This window comes from Hermetia illucens, chromosome 2 (genome assembly GCF_905115235.1).
Source record: "Hermetia illucens chromosome 2, iHerIll2.2.curated.20191125, whole genome shotgun sequence".
Lineage (NCBI taxonomy): Eukaryota > Metazoa > Arthropoda > Insecta > Diptera > Stratiomyidae > Hermetia > Hermetia illucens.
The window spans coordinates 131,005,563-131,030,239 of NC_051850.1; the positions used below are offsets into that span (position 1 = coordinate 131,005,563).

The window sequence follows — 24,677 nt, forward strand, 5'->3', positions numbered from 1 at the left end:
TGGGTGAAAATTGACCATTTCATACTTGCATGATGCTTGGGGGATATGTTGCAATGTTTTGGGCAATTGGGACTGGGAGATCATTAGATTGGCTTAATGAAGAAGAGAAACTGCTACTTAGTAAAGGCTTTGCATAATCCTTGATTTTTGCTGGGAATGAATGTTAATGATTGACGTTTGACTGATTTTGATATGGAGGTTTTTATAGTTTTGATAGTTAACGTTATCAACTGGAGCGTTACGCCATTCCTCCGTTATTTTCATAGTTTTGATTGAATTGATTCAGCATAACTTTATTGGAATCCGTAAAGTCGTAAGAGTCAGAATGTCAACGAAATGATTGAGACGTAGGTGCACACTTATCGATTGTTGTTCGTACATTTGCATAGTTACAGAGTTTGAAAGGGCAAGATGGAAGGAAATTGTACTTGACCATTTGCCGGCATAATAGATACTTATTAACGTTTAGAGCGTTTAAGTAAAGTTTTGTAACTATAGACAAAAAATCCAAAACCGTTTCCTTTTACTTTTCTAATTTTTTTTTTGAGAATGTGCATAATTTAGCGACCACATGTCCCCTTGTTCATTCTTGAATTTAGAAGCGCGAATCTGATAACATCACAGGGACAAAGAGTACGGCATTCGTCGAAGAAATTAAATTATTAACTTTATTTTAGCATGGAGGGTATTTCGGAATCAAGATGTTATATAGGGGCACTATCATAATTTTTATCAATTTTTTCTGGAGGGTAGTTTCTGAAAATAACCCTTTCATTTAAGTGACCCCTCTTTACCCTTTCATTCCCCCGTTTCCCAGTCGGCTTCAATACTAAGACCTCATTGTGAAAGTAATAATCGAGACCTTTCATTTGATACCCCATATGACTAGATATGGTGAAAAAAAATGTGTGCGCTCTCCTTTTGCATATATGAGGACCCCCTTAAGTTCCACCTTTCCACCAAATTTAGTGAGAATCGGTGAAATCGTTTCTGAGAAAAGTGAGTATGACAGACAGGCTGACAAGTGATTTATATTTGGATAAAGAGGTGTGTGAAACAAGACCTTACAAAGAGTACCAATAACGAAGGTAAAAAATGATGGGCTGAAAGGGAATCGCTGGCCCACGAAGGTGGATTCGACACCCATCTGACCAAGAAGGACACCCGCAGAAGATATTCCAAGATCAAGGGATTGACCAATTCGGGAGAATTTCTTCAATTCTCCGATTTGCACCAATGCCAAGATGGAAAAAAATCTGGAAAACACATTAAATGCTAAGGGTGATGGAGTATTTAAAAGCAGTGATCCGGGCAGGACTCATCTTAAGCAGAGCCCTAACATGGAGGAACTACCCTTCATGCAGGTTGGAGAAAAAATAGTTGGGCTGCCTGAGTTCATCAAGGACAAGCACAACGGGCACCAAGCTATTATAAGCATATTGAGGCCATTAGGGTCCTCTGTAATAGGTCGAGCCCAATGCTAACCACATTGCCTTCTACAGTATACTGTCTTGAATGAGGGGCTTTAACACACTTCAAGGGCCTGATTCAATATGGGTTGTTGCGCAAGAAGAGGAAAGAGCACCAAAGTAAAAGCTGAAAGCGGCAAACACTTGCACGTAGCGCCATTGACTTGCTATCAAATAAAAAAATACGGAAAGGAGGAAGCGAACCTAAAGGAACAGAAAATGGTGGATTGACCAAGGTCACTCACAAAAAGGCGAAGAAGAAACCGAACGTGCGAATTTCTCCAGAGGCAATTGTAATCTCCACCAAGGGCAATCTGTCGTATGCGAATATACTAAAAAAGGTCATGCCTGGCTCCAATTTAAAAGGTCAGAGGAACCCAGAGAGGCGATCTCATGTTTGAGCTGAAAAAATCCTGCTTGGGCAAACTGATAGCTTTCGTAATCAAGTTAAGAACTCACTCATCAACCCGAAGACGTGCATCGTGATCGGTCCGATCGATGCAGAAGGGGAGAAAGGCCATTCAGCAATTGGCAAAGTAGTCGTATTTTCGCTTAGGTTCTTTTTACTTGATTTAGAGTTGAGAAATTATGTATGGTTGGCGGTCAAAGGGTAGTATAGGTCCCAGGGCGAAAAGTGGATTGGTACCCACGATGGAGAGTAAATCCTGGGAAACGCCTGCGGAACCAACATCAACAGCTCTACTGCCAAACCCTATCTCCACCTCCACGTGGACATCGCTGGGAGTTCTTTCTTTATGAAAAACTACAGACAGAGAAGGATGAAGGCGAATCTCTCGCGCCTGAAAAGGGGACAAAATGTACCAACTGGTCCTCCAGGTTGGGTGTTGGGTAGGGCTGACAACCCTACACGGAAAACCGATGTTACGAAGCCACGAAAGGAGCATCGGACAGGATGGATCTTACAACGACGAACCCGGCAACGACAACGGATTAACGATTTGCGCATTTTCTCATGGAACGTGCGCTTCCTGTACACACCGAATGCTGCTGAGCAGCTAGCCAATACCCTGTCCCAATATAAGGCTGATGTAACAGCGTTGTAAGAGATGCGATGGACAGGGACCGTTTACTTGGAGAAGAGCCGCTACGCCATATATTAGAGTGGGCATCCAGGTAGGTTTCTTAGTCAGCCAAAAAATGAAACCTGCTGTTATCGGTTATAGGCGAAAGGCTATGTCCTCCGCGTTTACGAGGCAAGTTTACCAACATAAGCCTCATTAACGTTCACGCCCCTACAGAGGATACTGCAGAGTCGGAGAAGGATACCTTCTATCAGGCAGTTGAGTGGACCCTCGAAGCCTGTCCCAAGTATGATATCAAAATCATACTTGGAGATTTCAACAGTCAAGTAGGGACGGAGCCCGTATTCAGGCGATACGTTGGCTCCCATAATTTACATAACGATACCAATGATAACGGATTGCGCATTATCCATTTAGCAGTATCGGACGAAATGGTTGTTGGAAGTACCTGATTTGCGCGGAAAGCGGTTTACAAACATACCTGGGCCTCTCCAGACGAAACCACTTTCAACCAAATTGACCACGTGTTGATTGAACGCCGCCACCTCTCAACCTTGATGAATGTCAGAACATATAGGAGGACCAATATAGATTCGAATCACTATCTCGTTGGCATGGTGTCCCGAGCTCGAGTTACGACACCACTTGCAATCCCCTCTGACAATCAGGTGAGAGTGAATACTGAAGCCATCCACAACACAGCCCTCCGCGACATCTATAAAAAGAAAATGGATACCGCAATAACCGCAGTGAACAGAGATCCTGGAGATGAAGCACCAACAAATGATCTTCACAACCACCTGAAGAACGTTATCATGGATACGGCCACAAAGATACTTGACCTCAGCCGCAAACAAATCGGAACGTCTGGTTTGACGATGAATGTAAGCTAGCAACGGAAGGGAAGAATGCTGCATACCCAGTAATGTTGCATTCTCAAAGAACGCGGGCACACGCGCACACACTCCAGCCAGCGGAGAAGCGACTTCACAGACGGAAAAAGGAAGCCTGGGAGAACCAACAAGTCTGTGAACTCGAAAAGTACAGGGAGCAACCGCACCAGGCGCGCAAGTTTTACCAACAAGTCAGCAGGATGAAGCCTTATACACCTCGATGCTCATCCTGCCGAAAGAGGGAAATCTGATTTCCGACAGAATGGGCATATTGGAGTGATGTGTTGGGTATTTTGATGAACTACTGAATAACCAGAACATCGGCGAGTTGGAGGTCCCGCCAGCTGAAGACGACGGGCAAATAATGCCACACTAAATATAGGATAAACAGTCAGTGAAATTCATCGGCTCAAAAATCATAAGTCTCCGGGAGCCGATGGAATTACAGCCGAATTGGTTAAAAATGAGGCGACCAATTACACTAAGTGGTTCATCAACTTGTGCTCAAGGTATGGGACAGCGAATCAATGCCTGACGATTGGCAACGAAACATGCAGTGCAGTAATTATAGAGGTATCACATTTCTGAGTACTATCTATAAGATATTCTCCGTTATCTTGCTAGGCCGGATAGCCCCATATGCCCAGAATATCATTAGCCCATACCAAAGATGCTTCACTCCAGGCAAATCAGCAACAGATCAGATTTTCTCTCTGCGACAAGCGATGGAAAAACTGTTGGAGTATGGACAACAGTTGCACCATCTATTTATTGACTTTAAGGCCACCTATGATAGCATAGCCAGGGTAAAACTGTACAAGGCCATGAGAGAATCCCGATGAATTTGATAAGACTGACTAGGCTGACCCTGACTAATGTGCGAGGCCAGATAAAAGTAGCAGGATCACTCTCAAGACCATTCGACATCAACAACGGTCTACGACAAGGGATGCCTTATCATGCGCCCTCTTTAACCTGGCCCTCGAGAAAGTGATCCGTGATGCTGGTGTAAATGCAAGAGGTATGGTCCTCTTTAGGTTCACCAAACTACTGGCCTTTGCTGATGATATCGACGTAAAAAACTGCCTTCATCCAGATCGAGCAGGCGGCGCGAGATCTTGGGCTGCACATTAATGAAGGCAAGGCAAAATACTATATATGGGTATCGTCAGCACCGAAAACCAACCAACCAACAACATCAAACCACACTGGTCAAACGGGAAGAATAAAGATGAGAGACTATAACGTTCAGACCGTTGATAATTTCTCCTATCTAGGGTCGAAAGTCACAACCGATAACAGCTACGATGATGGAATCCACGCACGGTTGTTGTCAGCCAACAGAGCCTATTTCAGCTTACAAAAACTGTTCCGTTCGAAACGTCTCACCATAGGGTCAAAGCTCTTACTATACAAGACAATGATTTTGCCAGTCCTCATGTATTTCTCGGAGACTTGGGTTCTTAGCAAGAAGACTTGCGAACTCTTGGCCGCATTCGAGAGAAGAATCCTCGGAAGAATTTTTGGCCCCCTACATGAGGATGGACGATTCCGTAGCCTACACAATGACGAAATCTATGAGCGATACCATGACCGTCGGGTTGTGGATAAAATGCGGTTCAATGGGGTACTGTGGGCGGGGCACTTAATGCGTATGGATGAGGATGATCCACCCCTAGGAGTCTATAAGGGCAATATCTATGGTAGAAGAAGAAGACGAGGCAGACCCTACCTAAGATGGAGCGATGGCGTAGGTCAGGACGCCAGACAGCTTTTAGGGATATCGAATTGGTGGACCTCGACGCAAAACCGGGATGTCTGGAGTTCCTTATTAAGGCGGGCCTAGACCGGATACCGGTTGTTGCGCCGTTGATGATGATGATTCTCACTATAAAATGTAGGAAGGTGAGGCAATCATTTTATGAACAATGTATTCATAAGTACAAGTTTATCGGTATTCGCAAAATCGACTATACGCTCACCACCTTAATTGCGCTCCAAACCTATTCTCCCCGATGGGACTTGTTATCGTCTGCTTTTCACCTGCAATACCATTAGGGTTGCCTGCAATGATGATATAGTCATCAGCAGGCACTTTACAGGTCTTTGCATCGAGAAGTTACCAGAAGGCATCTTTCTCGGCATTAGGTCGACCTGTCTGTGGTGCATACGCGGTGAAGAAGTGACTAGTATGATCAGCTGATATAATGGTGAGCTTCATCGTCCAGCCAAAAATCGTTGGACTTTTTTAATGGTGCTACGGAAATTTTCTAAGATGGCAATGACAACACCGTGTTGAGAATGTGGCTTACCAAAATGGAGAAGTTCATAGCCATTTTTACCACCTTCGCGTTCTATATCGTAACTTTTGGCGTCAGACCATGGGGTTTCTTGTAGAGTAGAGTTTCTCGGTCTTTCCATTAAGGTGCGAATATTTAGCGTGCAGACACGTACTTGTTTTGCTAGGATTAGCTTACTTACGTCCTGATGCCGTCCATGCATTAAAAACCCTTGTCTATTTCTTGGCAGGACCGGGGCCGTCCTGTCGCGTCGAGGCTCTAAGATTTCTCTGAGGCTCATTGATACCTAATCCGACCATTTCATTTTTAACGATACTGGATGTATTTTCATGGTAAGCCTATCGCGGGACCTGCTACCAAGAGAAATCAGGTAGGATTTAGCATAGGGAATGATTCCAACTAAACTTTATTTATCTCTTTCACTGATCTCCCTGATCTCTTCCATTACCTAGGCTTGGGACCAGCATGTCATCTAAATAAAATGGATTTGTCCTTTGAGATATTTGTGAACTTTACAGTGCAGTGCCCAAAATTCTCCCAATTGCCTTCGTGGCAGGGTATTTAATATTCGCCATGTTCTGCAGGGCGAACATTTTCGTGTTCGCAATGGAGTAATTGGTCGATTGCCCAGAACTTAAAGCTGGGATTACTCGATGGAGCCACTTTAAGTCAGCTTCATCTGTGTATCCTAAATGGAGGACCTAATCGCGAAAGCTTTGATTACTTAACATTGGCTCAGACTCGAATATTTTTTACCATTCTCCTGCTTTTTTACTAACGCTCTAGGGAAGGGTTCTGACATGCAAGATTTTGCCTAATTTTCTGCCGATCTGTTTGGTTAAAATGCTACTATTACTGACGAAAATACAGTAGCCCAAAGCTGTCTTCTTTGTGTAAATTTAAATTTAATCTAATCTCATACAATCAATTTAATATCCCATTAAAGTGAATAGTCTATCATAGTAAAATAGATTTGCACTTAAATATCCTTATGTGGAATATGCGGTTTTCGATTCGTTTTTTTGTTAACTTTAAGATATTTTTCTTTTTTCCTATCTTACTAATTTATATATTGTATTATCAATAAAAATCAGTTCCGAAAACCGAAACTGAACCAGGGGAGTTGGGTTAAAAATGTCAAATGTTGATAAGAATCTAAAAGTATCTTTACCTATGCAAAGCCCACACTTAGATATTAACTAAAAATATCTTTCCCTGGAAAACCATTTACGTTTGACACTTTATGGTTTTAATTACCAACAATACTTCATCTAAATAACATTTATTATTGTCTTTAATTGACTAAAAGTACACTTTGTCTGTTGTTTTTCTTTATTGATAACATATGTTAGAAATTGACGATAAAATCAGCTTGTCTTATCAGCAAACATAGATGATATCATGCTTTTACTGTCGGGAACCCCGTGAAACGAAAAACTCATGTTCTGTGAATAATTTTTACTTCCCAGGAAAGTTGCTAAGATAGCTTTGGTAGGAGGAAGTGAGAAGTTTACGCCAAAGTCCATTGAATTTTAACCTCAAGGTCAATGTTGATCCCTAAAACCGTTATATGTATTTATATTTCTACGTGACCTTCAAAGGAAGTGTCTCAGATCGTTCTGTTTTATTTCCTAGAACTCAACAGAAGAAAGATAAATAAAAATTTCATTTCTCCACAATTTGATACGGCTCGATATTCTCCTTTCCCATGGGCACCTCCAGAAAACTCTCCTTCCCTTATCTACATACCTCATAGATTACTAACTGAACTGCGAAACATAAAACACTTTCTTTCCTGGAAGTTAGCAATTATGTCGATATAATTTATCTCTTCAATATAAACAATTATAAATATTTTGATAACAGGCCAATCTTTCAAGATGATTTCATGATGGCACCAATTATTGTTCGCGAAGCTTTTAATGGCTAGCAGCTATCAAAGTGACAACAGGTGCTGATAAGGAGATACTCGATATAGGAGGGATGTACTTTCTATCTGATAGCTAATTTAATTACTGTCGCAAGTGCATTGGATGACCTTCTTTCACTCAAGTTTGAAACTTCTAGAAAGACGATGTACTTAGTTAGCGATGGCGGCCGAAGGAAATGGTTATAGTAGTGATGAAACGGATATTTTGGAGGACGATTATAGAAGGGGGTGAGCAACACATTTGGAATTTGGTTTTCAATTTCAATCTCAATAAAAGAATATAATTTCTAGAAAAAGCTAAAGATTAAAAACCAAATTTTAAATATCATTCCCTATCAATTAAGTGATCCGCTTTAAATCGTTTTAATCCTCTTTCAGCAAGCAGAAAGATACTCCGCTATGGGACTCATTCCAGGATCCTCCTATTTCGAACACTACCGGGTCTTCTGCCACGTGGCGCAAATTCCAAATTGTCATAAAAATTCTGAAAATCCTTGTGTATATTTTTGTGTTTGCAGTGATTTTATCGACAAGTGTTATATCAAAATTAAGTTTGTTACTTGTGATAGCCCATCTCATGCCTGGAATGTCCGTTCGATATTGTGATATCAGACGTAATAGCAGAATTCTAAATGGTTTAATTTGCATGTTATAATCCTGGAAAATGATATTTTTATTTTAGATCCTATGAATGAATATTATGCAATTATACCGGAAGAGTTGCGGGTGGCTTTCGTGTGGTTGTTAGTTTTCGCCTTTGCAGCCCCGGAACTTTTTACCTTCCTGCGGGCGGCTCGGATATGTTTTTTCAAGAACATTAGAGTGCCGAAGACTGGTGAAGTTTTGTTGGTATGGTTACTCAATATATGTAACTTTAACGGGTTTGTGATGTTTTAATTATATCAAGGTCGGAATCTTGGAATCAATGCACGTAGTTGGGCTCACGATTCTGCTTTTCTTTGTGCTACCAAAGATGAATTCCATCAAGGGGCTGATGATAATGAATAGTCTCTGCATTGTGCCAGGTGTACTCGGTGAGTAATTATTAGTGATAAGAACATGTTGAGTGAAATATTTTTCCAACTTTAGAGGGATGTAAGTTTTTATCCATTTAATGTCCAATCGTACTTATTGGGAAACAAGTCCGGAAACCGGAAGTTAGACGCTTTATATATAAAAGGTTTTGTGTTTCACTATGTGAAGAACGATGAGTGAATGACAGTTCCGTGTGTACATAGTTAAAAATTCAATTGCACATTTACACAAATAGTTTGATCTGGAAAGCACTATATTGATAATGGTTAACCATACGCTTCACGCTAGTATTTCAACATTATTTGCAAATGTGAAGAAGTTCACCTAAAGCAGAAGCAATTAGGTCGGTAGACCGGAAGCTGGGTGCCTCACAGGTATTAAGGTGTTATATTGTTCATCTTATCTTTCTATGTACGTTTTTCTTTTGCGCAGATAGCTATCATTTCAAAATATTTTTCATATATTTCCAAACTTTCAGATATATGTCCATATTAAAACAAATAATATATATCATATATATACAGGGTGCGGCAGCATACCTTGCTTTTTTCAAAACTCAATAAAAACTATTGTATGCATCGGACAATATTTATTTATTTTTTATAATGTAGGTACATGTCTAAAGTTTTTATTTACATTATTTTGAAGATCAAATCTGTTAGGTGACGTCCCCCATTCTCCATACATTGCGTAAACCGATTTCTGGCGTTTGTCATGACTCTTGTTAACATAGCAGGTGTTATGTTGGCAATTTCTTCTTGGATGTTGGTCTTCAAATCTTGTAGGGTTCTTGGACGGTTCACATAAACACGGGATTTCAAAAAACCCATCGTGATCATCACGATATTCTGTGAAAAAATTGTTCTTCTTCTTTTCGCATATATGGGAATATATATGTGGTTGTCATTCATTCTTTGGTGGGGTACAGTGCGTCAACCACATTTAGGTGTCATTGTTCGCGATTTTCAGCACCCCATAACTACCCAAAATGCTCGCATTTTGTCTCTACTGTTCTGTGCCAAGTGCTCTTGTTGCGAACTTGTTGCGTCCATCCTGGCAAAGTGGCGCAGAAAGCGCAGTGCTCCAAAATGAAAGCAGGAGGATCTGGAGTGGAAAGTAGCCTGCTCTCTGTCGATCAAGCTTCCGAAGTATTCTTTGATGCGTTCCAAGTTTGTTTTAGCTATTATCTTTGCGATGGCAGGGAGTAGGCAGATACCCCTTCTTTAGGCGATTCCCTTCTTTGAAATCTTGACGATCATCCCCTTCTTCCACTCTCTGACAAAGGCCACGGATTCCTGAAATTTCCGTTCGATTGGAAGCAGCAGATCTGCGGTAACTACAGGTGCAATAATCAATAATAATTATAACATAATAATTTTGCGGGGAGATCGTCCCCAGCGGCATTGATGGCCAAAATAATTTGACTTCTGCTTTGCAGAACAGTTCGTATCTGCATGTGACGGTGACTAGCTATTTCATTCGGATGTAATACAGTTAAAAACCATGGTGAAGTGTTCTTCCTATCTCCTCAGTTGTTCATTACCGTCGGTGAGAAATGGACCATTGACGTCCTCCACAGGACCATTAAAAGATTAGCGACTGCCTGCAAGCTATTTCGTGATGCGGTATACATTTCTGAAATCGTTGCGATCTGCGTCATCTTCTATTTCCTGATCACCGTAATAGCCAATTCTCTCTTGTCAGGGTGTCCGCTAAGCTGAACTAAGCTGAACAATTTCGCTCGGTATCGGAGTCCAAGCGCGCCACGTCCGCCATCACTCGCAGTCAGTACAGTTTTTAACCTCTTCCTTTCATCGATCTGCTCCCACGATTCAGCAGTTAGCCAGATCTTATAACACCCCTTAACACCTCTTCGGGATGTGGCATTTTTGATGGTGACCCAATGCTCATCGATATTCTCAGGCAGGTTACTCTGCACGTTTGGTCAGCAAAATGGCTCCCACTATCGAGTGATGTTCCATGTTGAACTTAGGAGGTTGCAGCTCCCAAACCTTGCGAAAAGTAGCGGGCCTAATGCACAATCGAATGTAAGTGATCATCAGATGGTGGTCCCTTTCGAGGTGGATGTCAGCGCTTTTTTTGTTGCCCACATCCAGAAGACAACTCCGAAGTCTACTGCTCGCGACCAAACCTTGTTTCCCCATCACATGTCTGAGCAACGTATGTCAGTGTCAGATTCTACTTTGGCGTTCAGATCACCAATCACGATCACAATGTCACTTTTAGGAAGCTTCCCCTGAACTGGGTTTAATTGTTCGAAGAAATCTTTCTTCTGCACTATTTCGGCGGTGCTCAGAGGTGGCAGTGAGGAAGACGGGGCGCAACCCTGTCGGCCAAACCAAAACCAAGTGGTCGAGGGGAACCTCCATAGTGGTGGCACCGGGAGACGCTGTACTCACTTTGACTTGTCGGCAGTAGGCGAATGCTGCAAAGGCCTAATCAGGGCGATCAGACCCGAGTCTGCACGGAGACTCATCTGAAGTGGCAATTGGTCATGACACCTCACCAGGGGTATACTATTTCCATGGGAACCAAGATAGCTAGTGGACTCTCATACTTCGGGAGGACTCCTGTTGTATGTGAGTACAGCTCGATTATTTGCGGTTGTCCCCTAGTAGGAGCTTCAGGGGGGTTGTTTGTTATGCTCAAGCGAGAAGGGACCTTCGAGCCTCGGCGTGGTGTTGCGTTTCAACACGGGTGCCGTACTCTTTAGTTCGGTAGAGATTTAGGTAGGTCTTGTATCCACCAGTATGTATGAATGCTAAGTCATGCACTTGGTATATGTAGACTGGTATTGTTGTTGCATGTCTCAGCGGGGCTCTGATTGTGGTCACATAATCAATCCTTGTCTTAAGAAGACCCTGGGATGAAGTCGTCCAGGAAGGTGCTCACGTTAAACCCTCAAGGACTCACTGCACTATTTCGGAAGTCTCTGTTGGTGCATAGCTTTGTACAATTGTGGTGCTTCACACCTGAACCGTAATCTTGCAGTTAGGATTCTGTCAGAAACCGGCTCCCAGGTCAGGATACTGCCGTAGCCGTCAGTAGTAACCCGACACCGGGTTCGTGTCTGCTACTACTTGGTTTTACAAGCGGTATCCGCTCTAGGCCTGAATTAGTAAGGAACTCCAGACATCCCGGTTTTGCGCCGAAGTCCACCAATTCGATATCTGTCAGGCGTCTTGATCTGCGCCATCGCTCCATCTGAGGCAGGGTCTGCCTCGTCTTCTTTTTCTTCCATAGATATTGACCTTATAGACTTTTCGGGCAGAATCATCCTCATCCATACGGATTAAGTGACCCGCCCACCGCGACCTATTGACCTATTTTATCCACAACCTGGCGGTCATGGTATCGCTCATAGATTTCGTCGTTATGTAGGCTATAGGATCGTCTACCATCATGTAGGAAACCAAAAATTTTTCGGAGGATTCTTTTCTCGAACGTGACCTAGGATTCGCAATTTTTCTTGCTAAGAACTCAGGTCTCAAAGGAATACATGAGGACTGACAAAATCATTGTTTTCTATAGTCAGAGCTTTCACCCTATAAAGAGTCGTTTCGTGCGAAACAGTTTTCGTAAGCTGAAATAGGCTCTGTTGTCTACCAACAAGCGTGCACGGATCTTATCGTCATAGCTGTTGTCGGTTGCGATTTTCGACCCTAGATAGAAGTAATTTTTCATGTTGTTCGTTTTTTGTTCTTTAGTGTTGAGATTGCCACCATTTACTTCGCCTTGCCTTCATTCGTGTGCAGTCCGGGATCTGGAGCCGCCTGCTCAATTTGTACATCTCGGGTTGTTTTTCTCATAATGCCATCATCAGCGTAGGCCAGTAGTTCGGTGAACTTGAAGAGGATGGTGCCTCTGCATTCACATCTGCACCGCGAATTACTTTCTACTGGGATAGGTTAAAAAGGACGCATGATAAGGCATACCCTTTCTTAGACCGTTATCGATGTTGAATGGTCTCGAGAGTCATCCTGCTGCTTTTATATAGCCTTGGAAATTGGTCAGGGTTAGCCTAGTCAGTCTTATCAATCTCGTCTGAATACCAAATTTTATCACAGTTTTGCAGTTTTACCAGTTATTCTATCGCTTGTCGCATAGAGAAAATCTGATGTATAGTGATATGCCTAGAGTAAAGGCCGATGATATTCTGGGTGCATGGGGCTATCCGGCCTAACAAGATAGCGGAGGATGTCTTATAAATGGTTCTTAGCAACTTGATAGCTCTATGATTGCTGCACTGTGTGATATCTCCCTTTTTATGTATGGTATGTTGATTCAGCTGTCCCACACCTTGAGCATAAGTTTATGAACCGCTTGGTGTTGTCGGTTGCGTATACCTTCCGTAAAGGGAGGATAGGTTCAGTGGTAGGTATTACCTTCGTAAGCAGTACGTTGATAAAGGACATTACCTGGCAAGTTGGTGAGCACTATATGTGTATGTAATGGATAACAGGAGATTCGGGTATTCGTGAGACATAAAGTCATGCAATGAGATTTAAAGACATTTAACGCGGAAAAGCTTACTGAGATATTTAAGGATAGTTCCACATCAATAGCTTCCGAAAAAAAAAACAGAAAGTCCACCTGCCTCTTGGTATTAATACTATCAAAGACATAAAAACAGTAAGTTTATGATGCATTCGCAATCAATCGGTGTAACCGTTTCTGAGAAAGGTGCGTGTGACAGACAGACAAACAGACAGACAGACAGGCAGACAGATAAAGAAACAGCAAACCGATCAAAATTGTTTTCGGTGATCAAAAGCATTCTCCTTTCTCTCTCCCTTTATTCTCGCAGTACTGAAAAACTGAAGGTTATCATTCTCTCAATGGTGTGCACTATTATCGACCCAAAGCAAAAAGTACCTCAAATGCGTGAACCTAGACAACATTAGCAACATTAGTGCTTGAATTAATAATAATAATCGTTCACGTAACAATTCAATTGGATCAGGGCCTTGAAGTATGTTAGAGCACTTTATTCAAGACCGTAACGATACAATACACGATATGGTCAGCATGGCGCTCGCCCGAGATTTTACCCTGTTTTGACTCAGGTACTCCTTCACAGCTGAGTCGACTGGTATTCGACGTCAAAACACGATACAAATCCCACTGCCAACAGTGAGATTTGCCCCACAGTGGCCATAGATTTAAGTTATTTTGGTTAGTTTAAAAGATTGTTATTTTTTTGTTCATTTTTCCAATCTATATATTATTGTTACCTATTCCTTAAAAATAAAAAATGATTTTAAAAAACAAAATAGTGACATTTGAACCGCGACCTTTCGTCCGGCCTTGTGCTCTAATCACTCAGCTATTCGGAATTGCGGCACTATTAAAAATGAAATCGTTTAATAATGAATCGCACAATGCCAGGGATGGTTTCTGCCCCAAATAACGAAGATAGGTTAACCTGGTTAAAGTTCAGCCACAAAAACATATACGTACATCGGTGAGGTGATAATGGTGTACGATTCTTACTTCTTTAGCTACGAAATCGTTATTCTTTGCCTGGAAGGTGATGAGGAGGTTGAGGTAAGTGTCCGTCACCAATCTATACTTCTCCGCGCAATCTTCTCTTTCAGAAAAAAATCTGTTGAAATACTGAAATGTTTCAAGTTTCATCAACAAAAAAGAGGAACTTTGGCATACAGTATCTGACTTGTCAATTTAAGGCAGAAGAATGGGTAAAATTTATGTGCATATACGATCCTTAGATGACAAAAAGGATACATATTTACTTCTGAGTTCGAGGGAAGCATATGCATTTTTGCTTCCTATAAAAACATTGGAATTGTTCGCTGACATGCAAACTCAAATCTAAATTTCTGTTTGTTCATTTCACTTATAAAACATTTTTCCATACATTTTTCTATTTCAGGACTTCTGTCAGGACTTGATTGTTGTTCGTGTCGGTCAATTGTACAATTTTTCCTAAGCGGTCTGGCAATTTGTTTACAATGCACAGTTTTTCTGGTCTGGCCGGTAACTGACCATGAACCGAGCCTTTGGGCTATTGTGCCAGCAGTTATTTTGATATCATTTCGATGGTGGGAAAATTACATATCAGCATTCAGCATTTTACGTAAATATCACCCTTCACAGAATTACAAACTAAATGAATTTCGTCAAATTGCACATTGCATGTTCATGGAAAAACGGACATGGAAAATGCATGTTTTTCTTTTTTCACAGCTCCGCTTAGACGTTTGGCGAAACTCCGGGAAAAGTTAACTCAGTCCCGATATTACATGTATCTATTCATTTCACCATGGAAGGTTTGGTTGTTTTTCATAACAGGAATTCTTATTGATGGGAAAGGATTTTCACATTATTTTACAAATTTTTTGAAAGGATGGCAGGAGCATCAGATACAGATTCAAATGGTAAGTATGCGAATAGTTAGAAGTTTGTGGTATCGTTGTATGGTTTTTAAAAATGTTTTGAATGCGAAATATTCAATTTAGATACAGTACACATATTTCCGTTTTTTTGCAAGAACAACTTTTCCTGTTATGTGGATTTGCAAACCTTTTATCAGCGCGCTTTTAGGAGAGATGGATGTGGCTTGTTGAAGTACAGAAATAACAATAGAAATACTTATATCCATTCAACATTGAAGTTGATATTTTCAGTTCTTTTTCAAACTTCACAAGTTTATTTTCCGAATTTTTGTTTATTTATTAATACACTCGAAATATGTCGCATATTCCTCACAGCGGTTGTAGTTATTTCTTGTATCGAAATTTAAAAATATTTCACGCGGAAAAAAAATTATTTAAATTTCGTTTCAGAAAACTCCTTTGTACACCGATACCGAATGGCAATATAACTATGATCACGTGATTAATTCATCTCCAATGGCTCTCGTTTGGATACTTTTCGCACATGTTGGCTCATCTTATCTTTGCTATATCTTTTCGAAATTCGCATGCAAAATTAAGATTCAAGAGTTCAGCTTTTCCTTGCCATTAAGCATTTCCACTCCAGTCGCAATTGTTGTTTTTGTGATTCTATGCGGAGTGCGAGATGGAAATGTATGCGCTTATCACGATGTCTTCCCAGATTACTTATTTCTGCAAAATCCAACGATTTACAATGTCTTCGATTATATATTCAGTCATTATATGTGGGTGTGGCCATTGTGGTGGATGTCGCAAACCTGGATCACGAGGCACATTTGGTATCCTCAGAATGATAGGAATGCGTCCACTGAGAAATTATTCATTGTACCGTGGTATTCGACTTTTGTGATTGACCAATGTATAATGATGAACAGGCGAAGACAGGATCAAGAGGATTATGTGGTGAATATGGTAAGTAAATTATAATAGAATGTTCAAGTTTTATGTGTATTTAAACTAGTTCTTGTCATAAACGTGCTAATGGTCTTGGGGGTTTAACGTAAGCATCTGTCGGGTAAAGATAAAGATAAATCCCAGAATCTAAGCGCCGTCGGTACTACTACAACGGTACCGGGCCAAGGCGAAACTTATTTAACGCCTCTGCCATAATTATGGGATACGACTCCCGAGCAACTGCACGCGTTGAGTCCATAAGGACTTCTGTTCGTGGTATGGGCGCAATCAAACCACTATGAGACTCCCACAGCAGCTCAGAGCTTCCTATGGTACCAGACAACATGCGGTGAGGCTTGGTGGCAAAGGCCCCTACAGATAAGTCCTTTACAAATTCGAACCCTTACAGAGATTATCTATTTGGTTTCAATCTGCTTCATTGAGCGGCGAATAACTGTTGAAGTCCTCGATTATGGGCAGCTCTCTTGAGACCGATAATTATAGCGACGTTTACGTGTTCTTTGGAGATATATTCGGCCACTTTATAAACCATTTTTTTGTGACTGTTGAGGTATTTTATTCTTATGGGTTGCGGAATTCGGACGAATTTAATGGTCAATAATGTCTTACGTTTTCACTAAGATGTAGACTTTGACAAAATGCATTTGAATATGGAAAGAAGGTGAGGAGTAAAATGACCCAATAAATTAAAGGTCGTTATTTTAATGTGGGCAATGCAGATTTTTCAATGAACCCCATTCTGCTCGATGCTTCCTGTTCCTGTTTAACATCATTATCAAGCTGCCGCTGTTCCTTAGCAACGATTGATTAAATAAGGCATTCTCAAGAAACGCTGATAATTTTAACTAGGCTATGCACTTGAGAGAGATTAAATCTTTTTGGGATGCACGGGGACAGTTAAAAAACCTAGCTAAGAACTGATAGGTCCAGCGGATGAGAGAGTGTTGAATCGCACCAATTCACGAAGCTCACTAGTAATTTCATATTTTTTATTTACTTTACTTTATCATCATTTTTTTTAATTAAAATCATCTCCCTTGTTGTTTTAGCAAATTCTGCATAAATGTACCTTATCATCAGTTGGTGTAAAATTTTGTAGGTAGATAATACTTTGTAGCTTTTTAGATTGGAATAATTGCATGGAATGGATGGAATAATTTACACTTTACGGGCATTCTTCCCTTTTTTAAATGTCTTGGTTCGACCCATCTCTCAGTGCACTGGAGTAGTGGGTTTTTTCGGAATTACCCAACATTGTTGCCATCCCCAGTAAAGCTTTCTTCTAGCGGCTTTTCGGAAGTCCGCACCTAGGATAGAATCCCTCTTTTCCTTTGGTTAGGTAGGGTTCAATGCCGTGACAATACAAAATATCATACCCGATTGGGTGGTTTGCTGCACCCTTTTAGTTTACAGTAGTGACCAATGCTCCAGTTTAGACAGGAGCTGCATATGGTAGGAAGGATTTCATCACCTTGCGATAAGCAGCCGGTGACTATATTTTGGCCCTCCACTATTAGGTATCATCATTGCTAGAGATGAACTAGTCTTTATTGCCCCCTCCCGTGCGGGGTCAAAATGTCCCTTTAAGCTAAATAATCGATTTTGGAGCGACGCCGTGGTTTTGCACTGGGATTTCGACAGAATTTGTTTTCCTGCAATTGTTAATAAGAACTGCTTCCGCCTTTTTATCAACCGGGTCCAGGTTAACCATTTGCAACCATGATTTGATCTGATATAAGGTTTCACTTTCACAAAGTTGCTCGTCTACAAAGTGCTTCACAACTACCAACAACGTCAGGTTATTTGGAAAACCAATCGACGTAACCTCCTCCGGAAAAGGCCAAGCACTCCATTATACATTATGTTCGACAGCAGCGGTCCCCGTTCGGAGCCTCGGGGAACCCCTGCTTCCTCAATGTATTCTATCGGCCCGACATTCATCCCATATCAAAGAAGACACTCCGATAAATAACTATAGATTAACCGAGCTAAATAATCGGTGACATGGAACTTAGCCAATCGCTCCTAATGCAACCTACTTTGGCCCTAATTAAGGGCACTCTTGACTTTTGGTCCCACCACTGCGTACGTCGTTTCAAAAGCCAATTCTACGACCATTGTTATCGCATGAACCGTAGTGCGGAGCCCGTCAAAACCCATGCTGGGATTGGATTGTTATACAAGTATATCTACAAAGATATGAAAAAGGTTCGCCGGTTTTTTTTGGAGGGGAGGGGGGAGGGCATTGTCAATAACAGAACAAACTTCTGCTTGTTCCACTGAGGAGGAAACACTCTTTTACCCAAACACGATTCTAATATGCTTATGAACTACTTGAGGCAGAATTGAAATCTTTGACCGCTACCCCATAGCCTTCTTATCGCCAATGCGTCCATAGTCCATCGGTGGGTGGATAGTACTTCGATGCGAAAGCTTTGATGCCAAACGTTTCGATGAACGAATCGAACATTATATACTTGTAAAACAGAATCTTATTCAATTTCAATGGTTTCGATTGAATAACTTTGCTTCTCTATGGTCATGTATACGTTATATATGTATGTATATGTGTTTTATTCCCTCTTGTAAAGGTCGCCATCCACACTCAGGCCAGCCTATAATTTACGTCGGGACGTAGGTGGGATATGGCTAACCTGCTAGTTTCGACTATTCAGGCGGCCGATGATAGATTGGAAAATGATTCGGCCATCCGGCAAGCTGACAAGGAGGGAAGGCAAACGGTGGACGTGGACGCGTCGTATCAACAGTCGCCGCACAGGCTGGTTAGGCACTGAGCGATAATTTCGTGCGCATCTCCGTCGGTGACGAATGCTCAAACACAAAAATATCTCAAATTTGCATCCCAATGCCTTTCGCGGCCGAGTTGAACAGATAGGGCTACCTGACTTGCTGGTACGTGGATGATGTTGTCCAACAGGCTGCCGGTTGGGGACCGTTCAGGCGTACCTGACAGATTGCCGGGTTAACATTTGAATACAACGAAAGATTTTATACTGATGATACACGACAATCTCTTTATTTCGGACGATGGGTATGCCCCATCCAACGTTTGTCAGTACAACGTGAAGTTCTGCGTGCTGCACTATGAGCTGCAAATGTGATGCTGCTGATGTTGGTCCTTACAGAGTCAAATTCCTAGAATGCCATTCTTTCCTCAATGCCTTGTTGTCCACATGTCCAGATTACCGCCTCTATTTGCTCAGCTAGGATCTTTTCCACTTGTCCGTGAAAAGTATGCACCGACTTTTGGGTGGAGTTATTTAATACAATCGCCTTTTTGATTCCCCCGATGCAGCTCAAAATACTACCGCTACCAAGTCTTTTAAGTTTTTTGAAATAGATATTATTTTTGGACGGATCTTTTTGTTCTTTTACCAACTTTTGCTACCCACCACTGCCCATTGTTCTAGTTTAAGAGTCTCCCATTCTTCCGTAATTGAGGAGTTATCAACTTTGTTGCTGCGCAAGGAAAAGTCGCTCGACGCATTAAGTGAATTAAAATGGCTTTCGCTGTTCTGTCCAAAAGTTGAGGCCATTCCATTAGTGTTACTCACCAGTTCCAAGGCTTAATCAACACAGTCTTCGTCGTACTGTCTGGTCTTTTATAATTTCAAACCAAGAAGTTCTAATTCCCACGGGTGGTGATCAAAAGACGGAAGTAGCAGTGAATAGATTACACTTTAAGGAAGGGTGACAATTTCATTGCATCACGGCGTTGTTCATCGCTACTACACTCCATTCCAATATGCCTATATCCGTACACCATTTAACTCGATACATGATAATATTCAAACTTTGCAGTGTAAAATAAATCTCCATTGATTCTTTCTTATTGGTTTTCTGAGAAAGCAGAGAGAGGAGTGGGTAAGGACTGGTTAATTAACACAATAAAAAGCATTTCATTAACTAGGGAGTCTCACTACACAGGCATTCTCAACCTTAAAATGCCCACCTTGCTATCCTTATCAACAATTCTAATCGCCCATCTCTTCGTCTCCTTGTTCGTAACAACTATTTTTCGTTTAGAGTTGTTGGGGCGTGCCCTACTCAATTACCAACATGGCCGACCAATTGGTTCAGTTTGCCCCGTTTTTAAGTGCGAAGGACTTGCCTTCTACTCTGTTTGTAATTTCTCTATAAGAAAAAAACTCTCAGCAATCACTACGCGGAGGCCGAGTTAGTGTTTGGTACTAAAGCTGCTGATGCGGATTCAGCAGGCATTTCCCAGGATTTATGCTCCATTGTGGGTAAAAATTTATGTTTTCCACTGGGATTTATACCACACTTCGGTCGCGAGGACGTCGACAGCCTTTGCTGGTATGGTATTAGTGGACCTTCGCACAAAACCGGGATATCTGCAAATCCTGACTAAGACAGGTCTAGACCGGATACCGGTTGTTGCGCAAATGATGGCAAAAACTAATGAATATTTGTGCGTCGAGACGTTATTATTGGCCCAATTTTTAAAATTTTTGTAAGTCTTACTAAAATCTGTTTTCTTCTGTCCTCTTACACTGTTTGCTCAAAAATGGTCATTTAATTAATTTTGCAAAAAGTTAAGGGCTTTCAAAGGCCTGAAAAAATAACAGATGAAGAAAGTGACCGGAGTACAAGCCAGATATTTGTTGATGAGGGCGTGAAATATTGAGAAAGGATGACAACTCCATTAAAACTTGAGCCTTATTTTCGATTCGATTTTGTAGTGACTTACGTCTATGGCTATCGTTCAGCCTGGTCAGCCTGTTAAGTTAATACTCCGTCCTTGACTAAGTCCTTGTATAGGACAGATTTTTCTGTGGTTTGTTCAACCCATACACAATATCTAATGAAGTTATTTCGTTGTCGGTGTATCTTTGTGCTTTGCCTTTGGGGCCGATCAAGGCTCCTATCCTCATATTGGTTAGTTCCCTTTTTCCTATCCCTTAATGAGGCGACTGTCCTTACTGCCCACTAGATTAGATGTTATTCTTCATATGTTCTAGTATTTTACAAGAGGTTCTCAATTTTCCTACTTCTTCCTTGTAGACCTTACCAATTTACTCGTATTTGCTCCGCTAGTATAGATAACGCCAGATCTTCTGGCTCCTACTTTCGTTCTTAACCTATTCAAAGTTTCCTTTTTCTTGGGCTCGGATTTAGGTTCTTGGCAGCTTTCCTCATTTATCGGCTGATATCTGCTCCTCTTTTTCAGTTTTTCCGTTGAAAGCTTGAGTATTTTGGAGGACCCCTTTCGGTTCCAGGCTTTCCATTAGATAACGCAGATAGCAATTGGCTCTTATGTCATTGAAATCTATTTTTTTTAAATCTGGTATACCAACCTTAGGCGTGCTCTTGCTGATTCGTTTGCTGATCGCATAATTACCAATGGCCTTTGTGGCAAGTGGGGAAATGATATCTTCTCTAGAAGTAAAAGTGTTCATGAACTATGATGGGATGCGGTTGCGGTTAATATGCCCACATTTTTCTTCACAATCGGCTTACATATCGAAACTAAACGAAAAATGAAAAGAATTTCGGTTAAATTATTGACGAATATCGGCAAGATACTAATAGAATATGTATTTATTTCCATGAATATTGTAGTACATATATTGAATCCTTACTAAATTTACCCTATTTCTTATAAGAGTTTATCATATCATTCCAGGACTCCGTAACATTCAAAGACCCCGAGGCAGAATACGACTCATCCACAGAAACGTCTGATATACGTCCGTCTGATAAGATCCCGCAAGTCATGATATGTGCTACGATGTGGCATGAAACTAAGGATGAGATGATGGAATTCTTGAAATCCATAATTCGATTAGACGGAGACCAATGTGCAAGGAGGCTAGCAAGGAAATACATTCAGTCGGACAAATCGTATTACGATGACGAGTATTATGAGCTAGAAAGTAGGTCGCTCGAAATGTACACAGTGAGAAATTGTTAGAATTCAGTTACAACCCTAATCTGTTGCTTCCATCGGGATGAATTTCTTATTTGATTATTGGAAGCAATTCAATGTAGCTTAGCCATAAAGCTTGGGGCAATATCGAAATATTGATGCAATTGACCCAATTTCGTTAATATTTTTTTATTTCTGTCCCTCCTAGCGCATATTTTCTTCGACGACGCATTCATAACCGACCCAGACCGCTGCAATACATTTAGAGATCCTCCATTGAATGAATACGTCAAACTGCTCATAGATAACATTGAAGAAGCTGCCACTAAAGTATATCAAACCAAAATGAGTATTGAACCGCCGACCAAAATTAGGACACCGTATGGAGGACGACTAGTCTGGACATTGCCGGGTCGCACAAAAATGATAGCCCACCTCAAAAACAAGGACAGAATTCGTCACAAGAAACGCTGGTCGCAGGTCATGTACATGTACTATTTGCTAGGATACCGGATTATGCAAATGGACGCTTCACCTCAACGCAAAATCCTTATAGCGCAGAATACCTACTTGCTAGCTTTGGACGGTGACATTGATTTCCAACCGCAGGCAGTGCAGCAGCTAATTGGCCGCATGAAGGTTGATCCCGACTTAGGAGCGGCATGCGGACGAATTCATCCGGTTGGAAAGGGACCCATGGTTTGGTACCAAGTGTTTGAATATGCTATCGGCCATTGGTTGCAGAAAGCAACTGAACACGTTATAGGATGTGTCCTGTGCAGTCCGGGATGCTTTTCCTTGTTCCGAGGTAGAGCTCTTATGGAGAATAGCGTTATGAAAAAATATACGACGACGTCAAGTGAGCCAAGGCATTACGTACAATACGATCAGGGTGAGGACCGTTGGCTGTGTACTTTGCTCCTGAAACAAAAGTTCCGCGTCGAATATTCTGCAGCGTCTGATGCATACACACATTCGCCCGAAGGATTCAATGAATTCTACAATCAACGACGTAGATGGGTTCCATCGACTATTGCCAACATATTGGATTTGTTGGGCGATGCAAAGACGATTGTGAAGAACAACAACAGCATTTCCATGCCGTATATCTTCTATCAGGGAATGCTAATGGCCGGAACGGTTTTGGGACCAGGAACTATCTTTCTTATGATGGTTGGTTCGTTAGTGGCAGTTTTCAGTATTGACATTTGGACTTCGTTTCTGTGGAACTTTATTCCGGTTTTGTCGTTTATGGTGATTTGCTATTTTTGCAAACAGAAATATCAGGTGAGTTGTGCAATATGTTAAATATAAGGGTTTTTGGGTTACGGAACGGTTACAGCCAGATGTTTTTATGGAATTAGTGCAAGAGACTTTGGGAGTTAAACCATCGTTGTGAGCTTTTCCATAAATATTAGCATATTCGAATGGATTTTATAAATGGAAATTCCTTGATGGTACTTAGAGATTAAAGCAATAGCGTTGCGGGAATATCTTTATAAAAACTGAGCAGGCCACTTCGAAATCCAACAATTAATCTAATTTTGTTTGTCTCATTATTTCAGGCCCCGAGAAAATTTCGGGCCTAGGGGCAATTAGCCCCTTCGTGCTGAGTGTAAGTTTTATTATTTTAAATACTTCTTGCTACTGTCGACAGGGAGCCTAATTCACCCCAACGAATTCTCCTTTAGAATAAAACAAGCCAGGAATTTGAGAAATTCTTTCAAGAAAAAAGGATCCAACTTTGCTTCTTGCTTCACGAAAAAGTTTAATTTTTTTTTGGTTGATGAAGTTTACAACTATAGTCAGGAATTGAAGTGAATACAAACAATAGTCTTTAGTACGTATTGAGATTGTACGGAACGGTGCTTCTTTGGTGTTGTAAAGTTCACCCTCATTTGATTATTGAACCCAGAGGGTACTTGTTTGGTTGAATGATAGCGGACAAAAACATAGTTGATTACGAATAATCTTCTCGAAAAGATCTTTGTTGATTTTATGTATACTAAAATTTTTCATTAGTCTCATTTCCTCCTGCAAAGGACGGATTCTTTTCGTTTTCAGTGGGGCGAGTATGTTCGTTTGAGCTTTCCTGAGTTCTATTTCTATGAGCTGGTTAGGCAGTCTGTATTTATATAGGACGAACCTCTTTCCTGACTCTGAAGTCAGTATCAGTCCCCTCCCCCTTCTTTCCGTTTTTTTTTTTAAATTTGACAGCAGCGGAGATGTTTTGCCATTCAAAGTATCAATTCCGTTGACTAGTCTAAGAGGTAAGCAACAAAGTGCCACGTAGTATTGTGGGAGTATCTACTTGTAAGTATAAGTTCACGACCCTTTCTGGATAAATATCGAATTTTCAATAAGATCTATGCCATTATCGTCAGCACCATGGTATTAGCGATCAATACTGTGTGCAACCTCAACATTCATACGAGCAGATCATCATTTCATAGCAGGCTTCAAGGCCTTGAAGCGAAGACTCTCTGAGATCTATCCCTGTTTCTCGACACAGTTCTCAATATTGTCTCAGCCCAGTGCCCTTCGATGACACGGCGGAGGCAGGTGTTATCGTCAGGGTGCAGCTTTGAGTGAATGAAAACTCATGATACTCCTGAAAGGGGGGAATTTCTGAACCGAGCAGTGAGGTGCTGTCTTTATTGACTGAATCTTCCCAGCGTTTTTGAGTTTTTCTATCTGTTTTCTTTCCTTCATTCGCACACCTTGGTATCCAAGCACCCTTCATA

The 24,677-nt window shown here is 41.3% G+C and overlaps 1 protein-coding gene across 1 annotated transcript in view; it reads left to right on the forward strand.

Annotated features, from left to right (window-relative positions):
• The first annotated feature begins 7,646 nt into the window (after positions 1-7,646).
• The window catches only part of LOC119649777 (chitin synthase chs-2), a 50,651-nt gene continuing 33,620 nt past the window's right edge, over positions 7,647-24,677 (forward strand). The window contains exons 1-9 of the mRNA XM_038052079.1: positions 7,647-7,863; positions 8,014-8,249; positions 8,318-8,484; positions 8,543-8,669; positions 14,585-14,788; positions 14,899-15,089; positions 15,498-16,019; positions 21,691-21,940; positions 22,142-23,220. Coding sequence (XP_037908007.1) covers positions 7,796-7,863; positions 8,014-8,249; positions 8,318-8,484; positions 8,543-8,669; positions 14,585-14,788; positions 14,899-15,089; positions 15,498-16,019; positions 21,691-21,940; positions 22,142-23,220 — 2,844 coding nt within the window. The 5' untranslated portion in view covers positions 7,647-7,795. The remainder of the gene's footprint in view (positions 7,864-8,013; positions 8,250-8,317; positions 8,485-8,542; positions 8,670-14,584; positions 14,789-14,898; positions 15,090-15,497; positions 16,020-21,690; positions 21,941-22,141; positions 23,221-24,677) is intronic.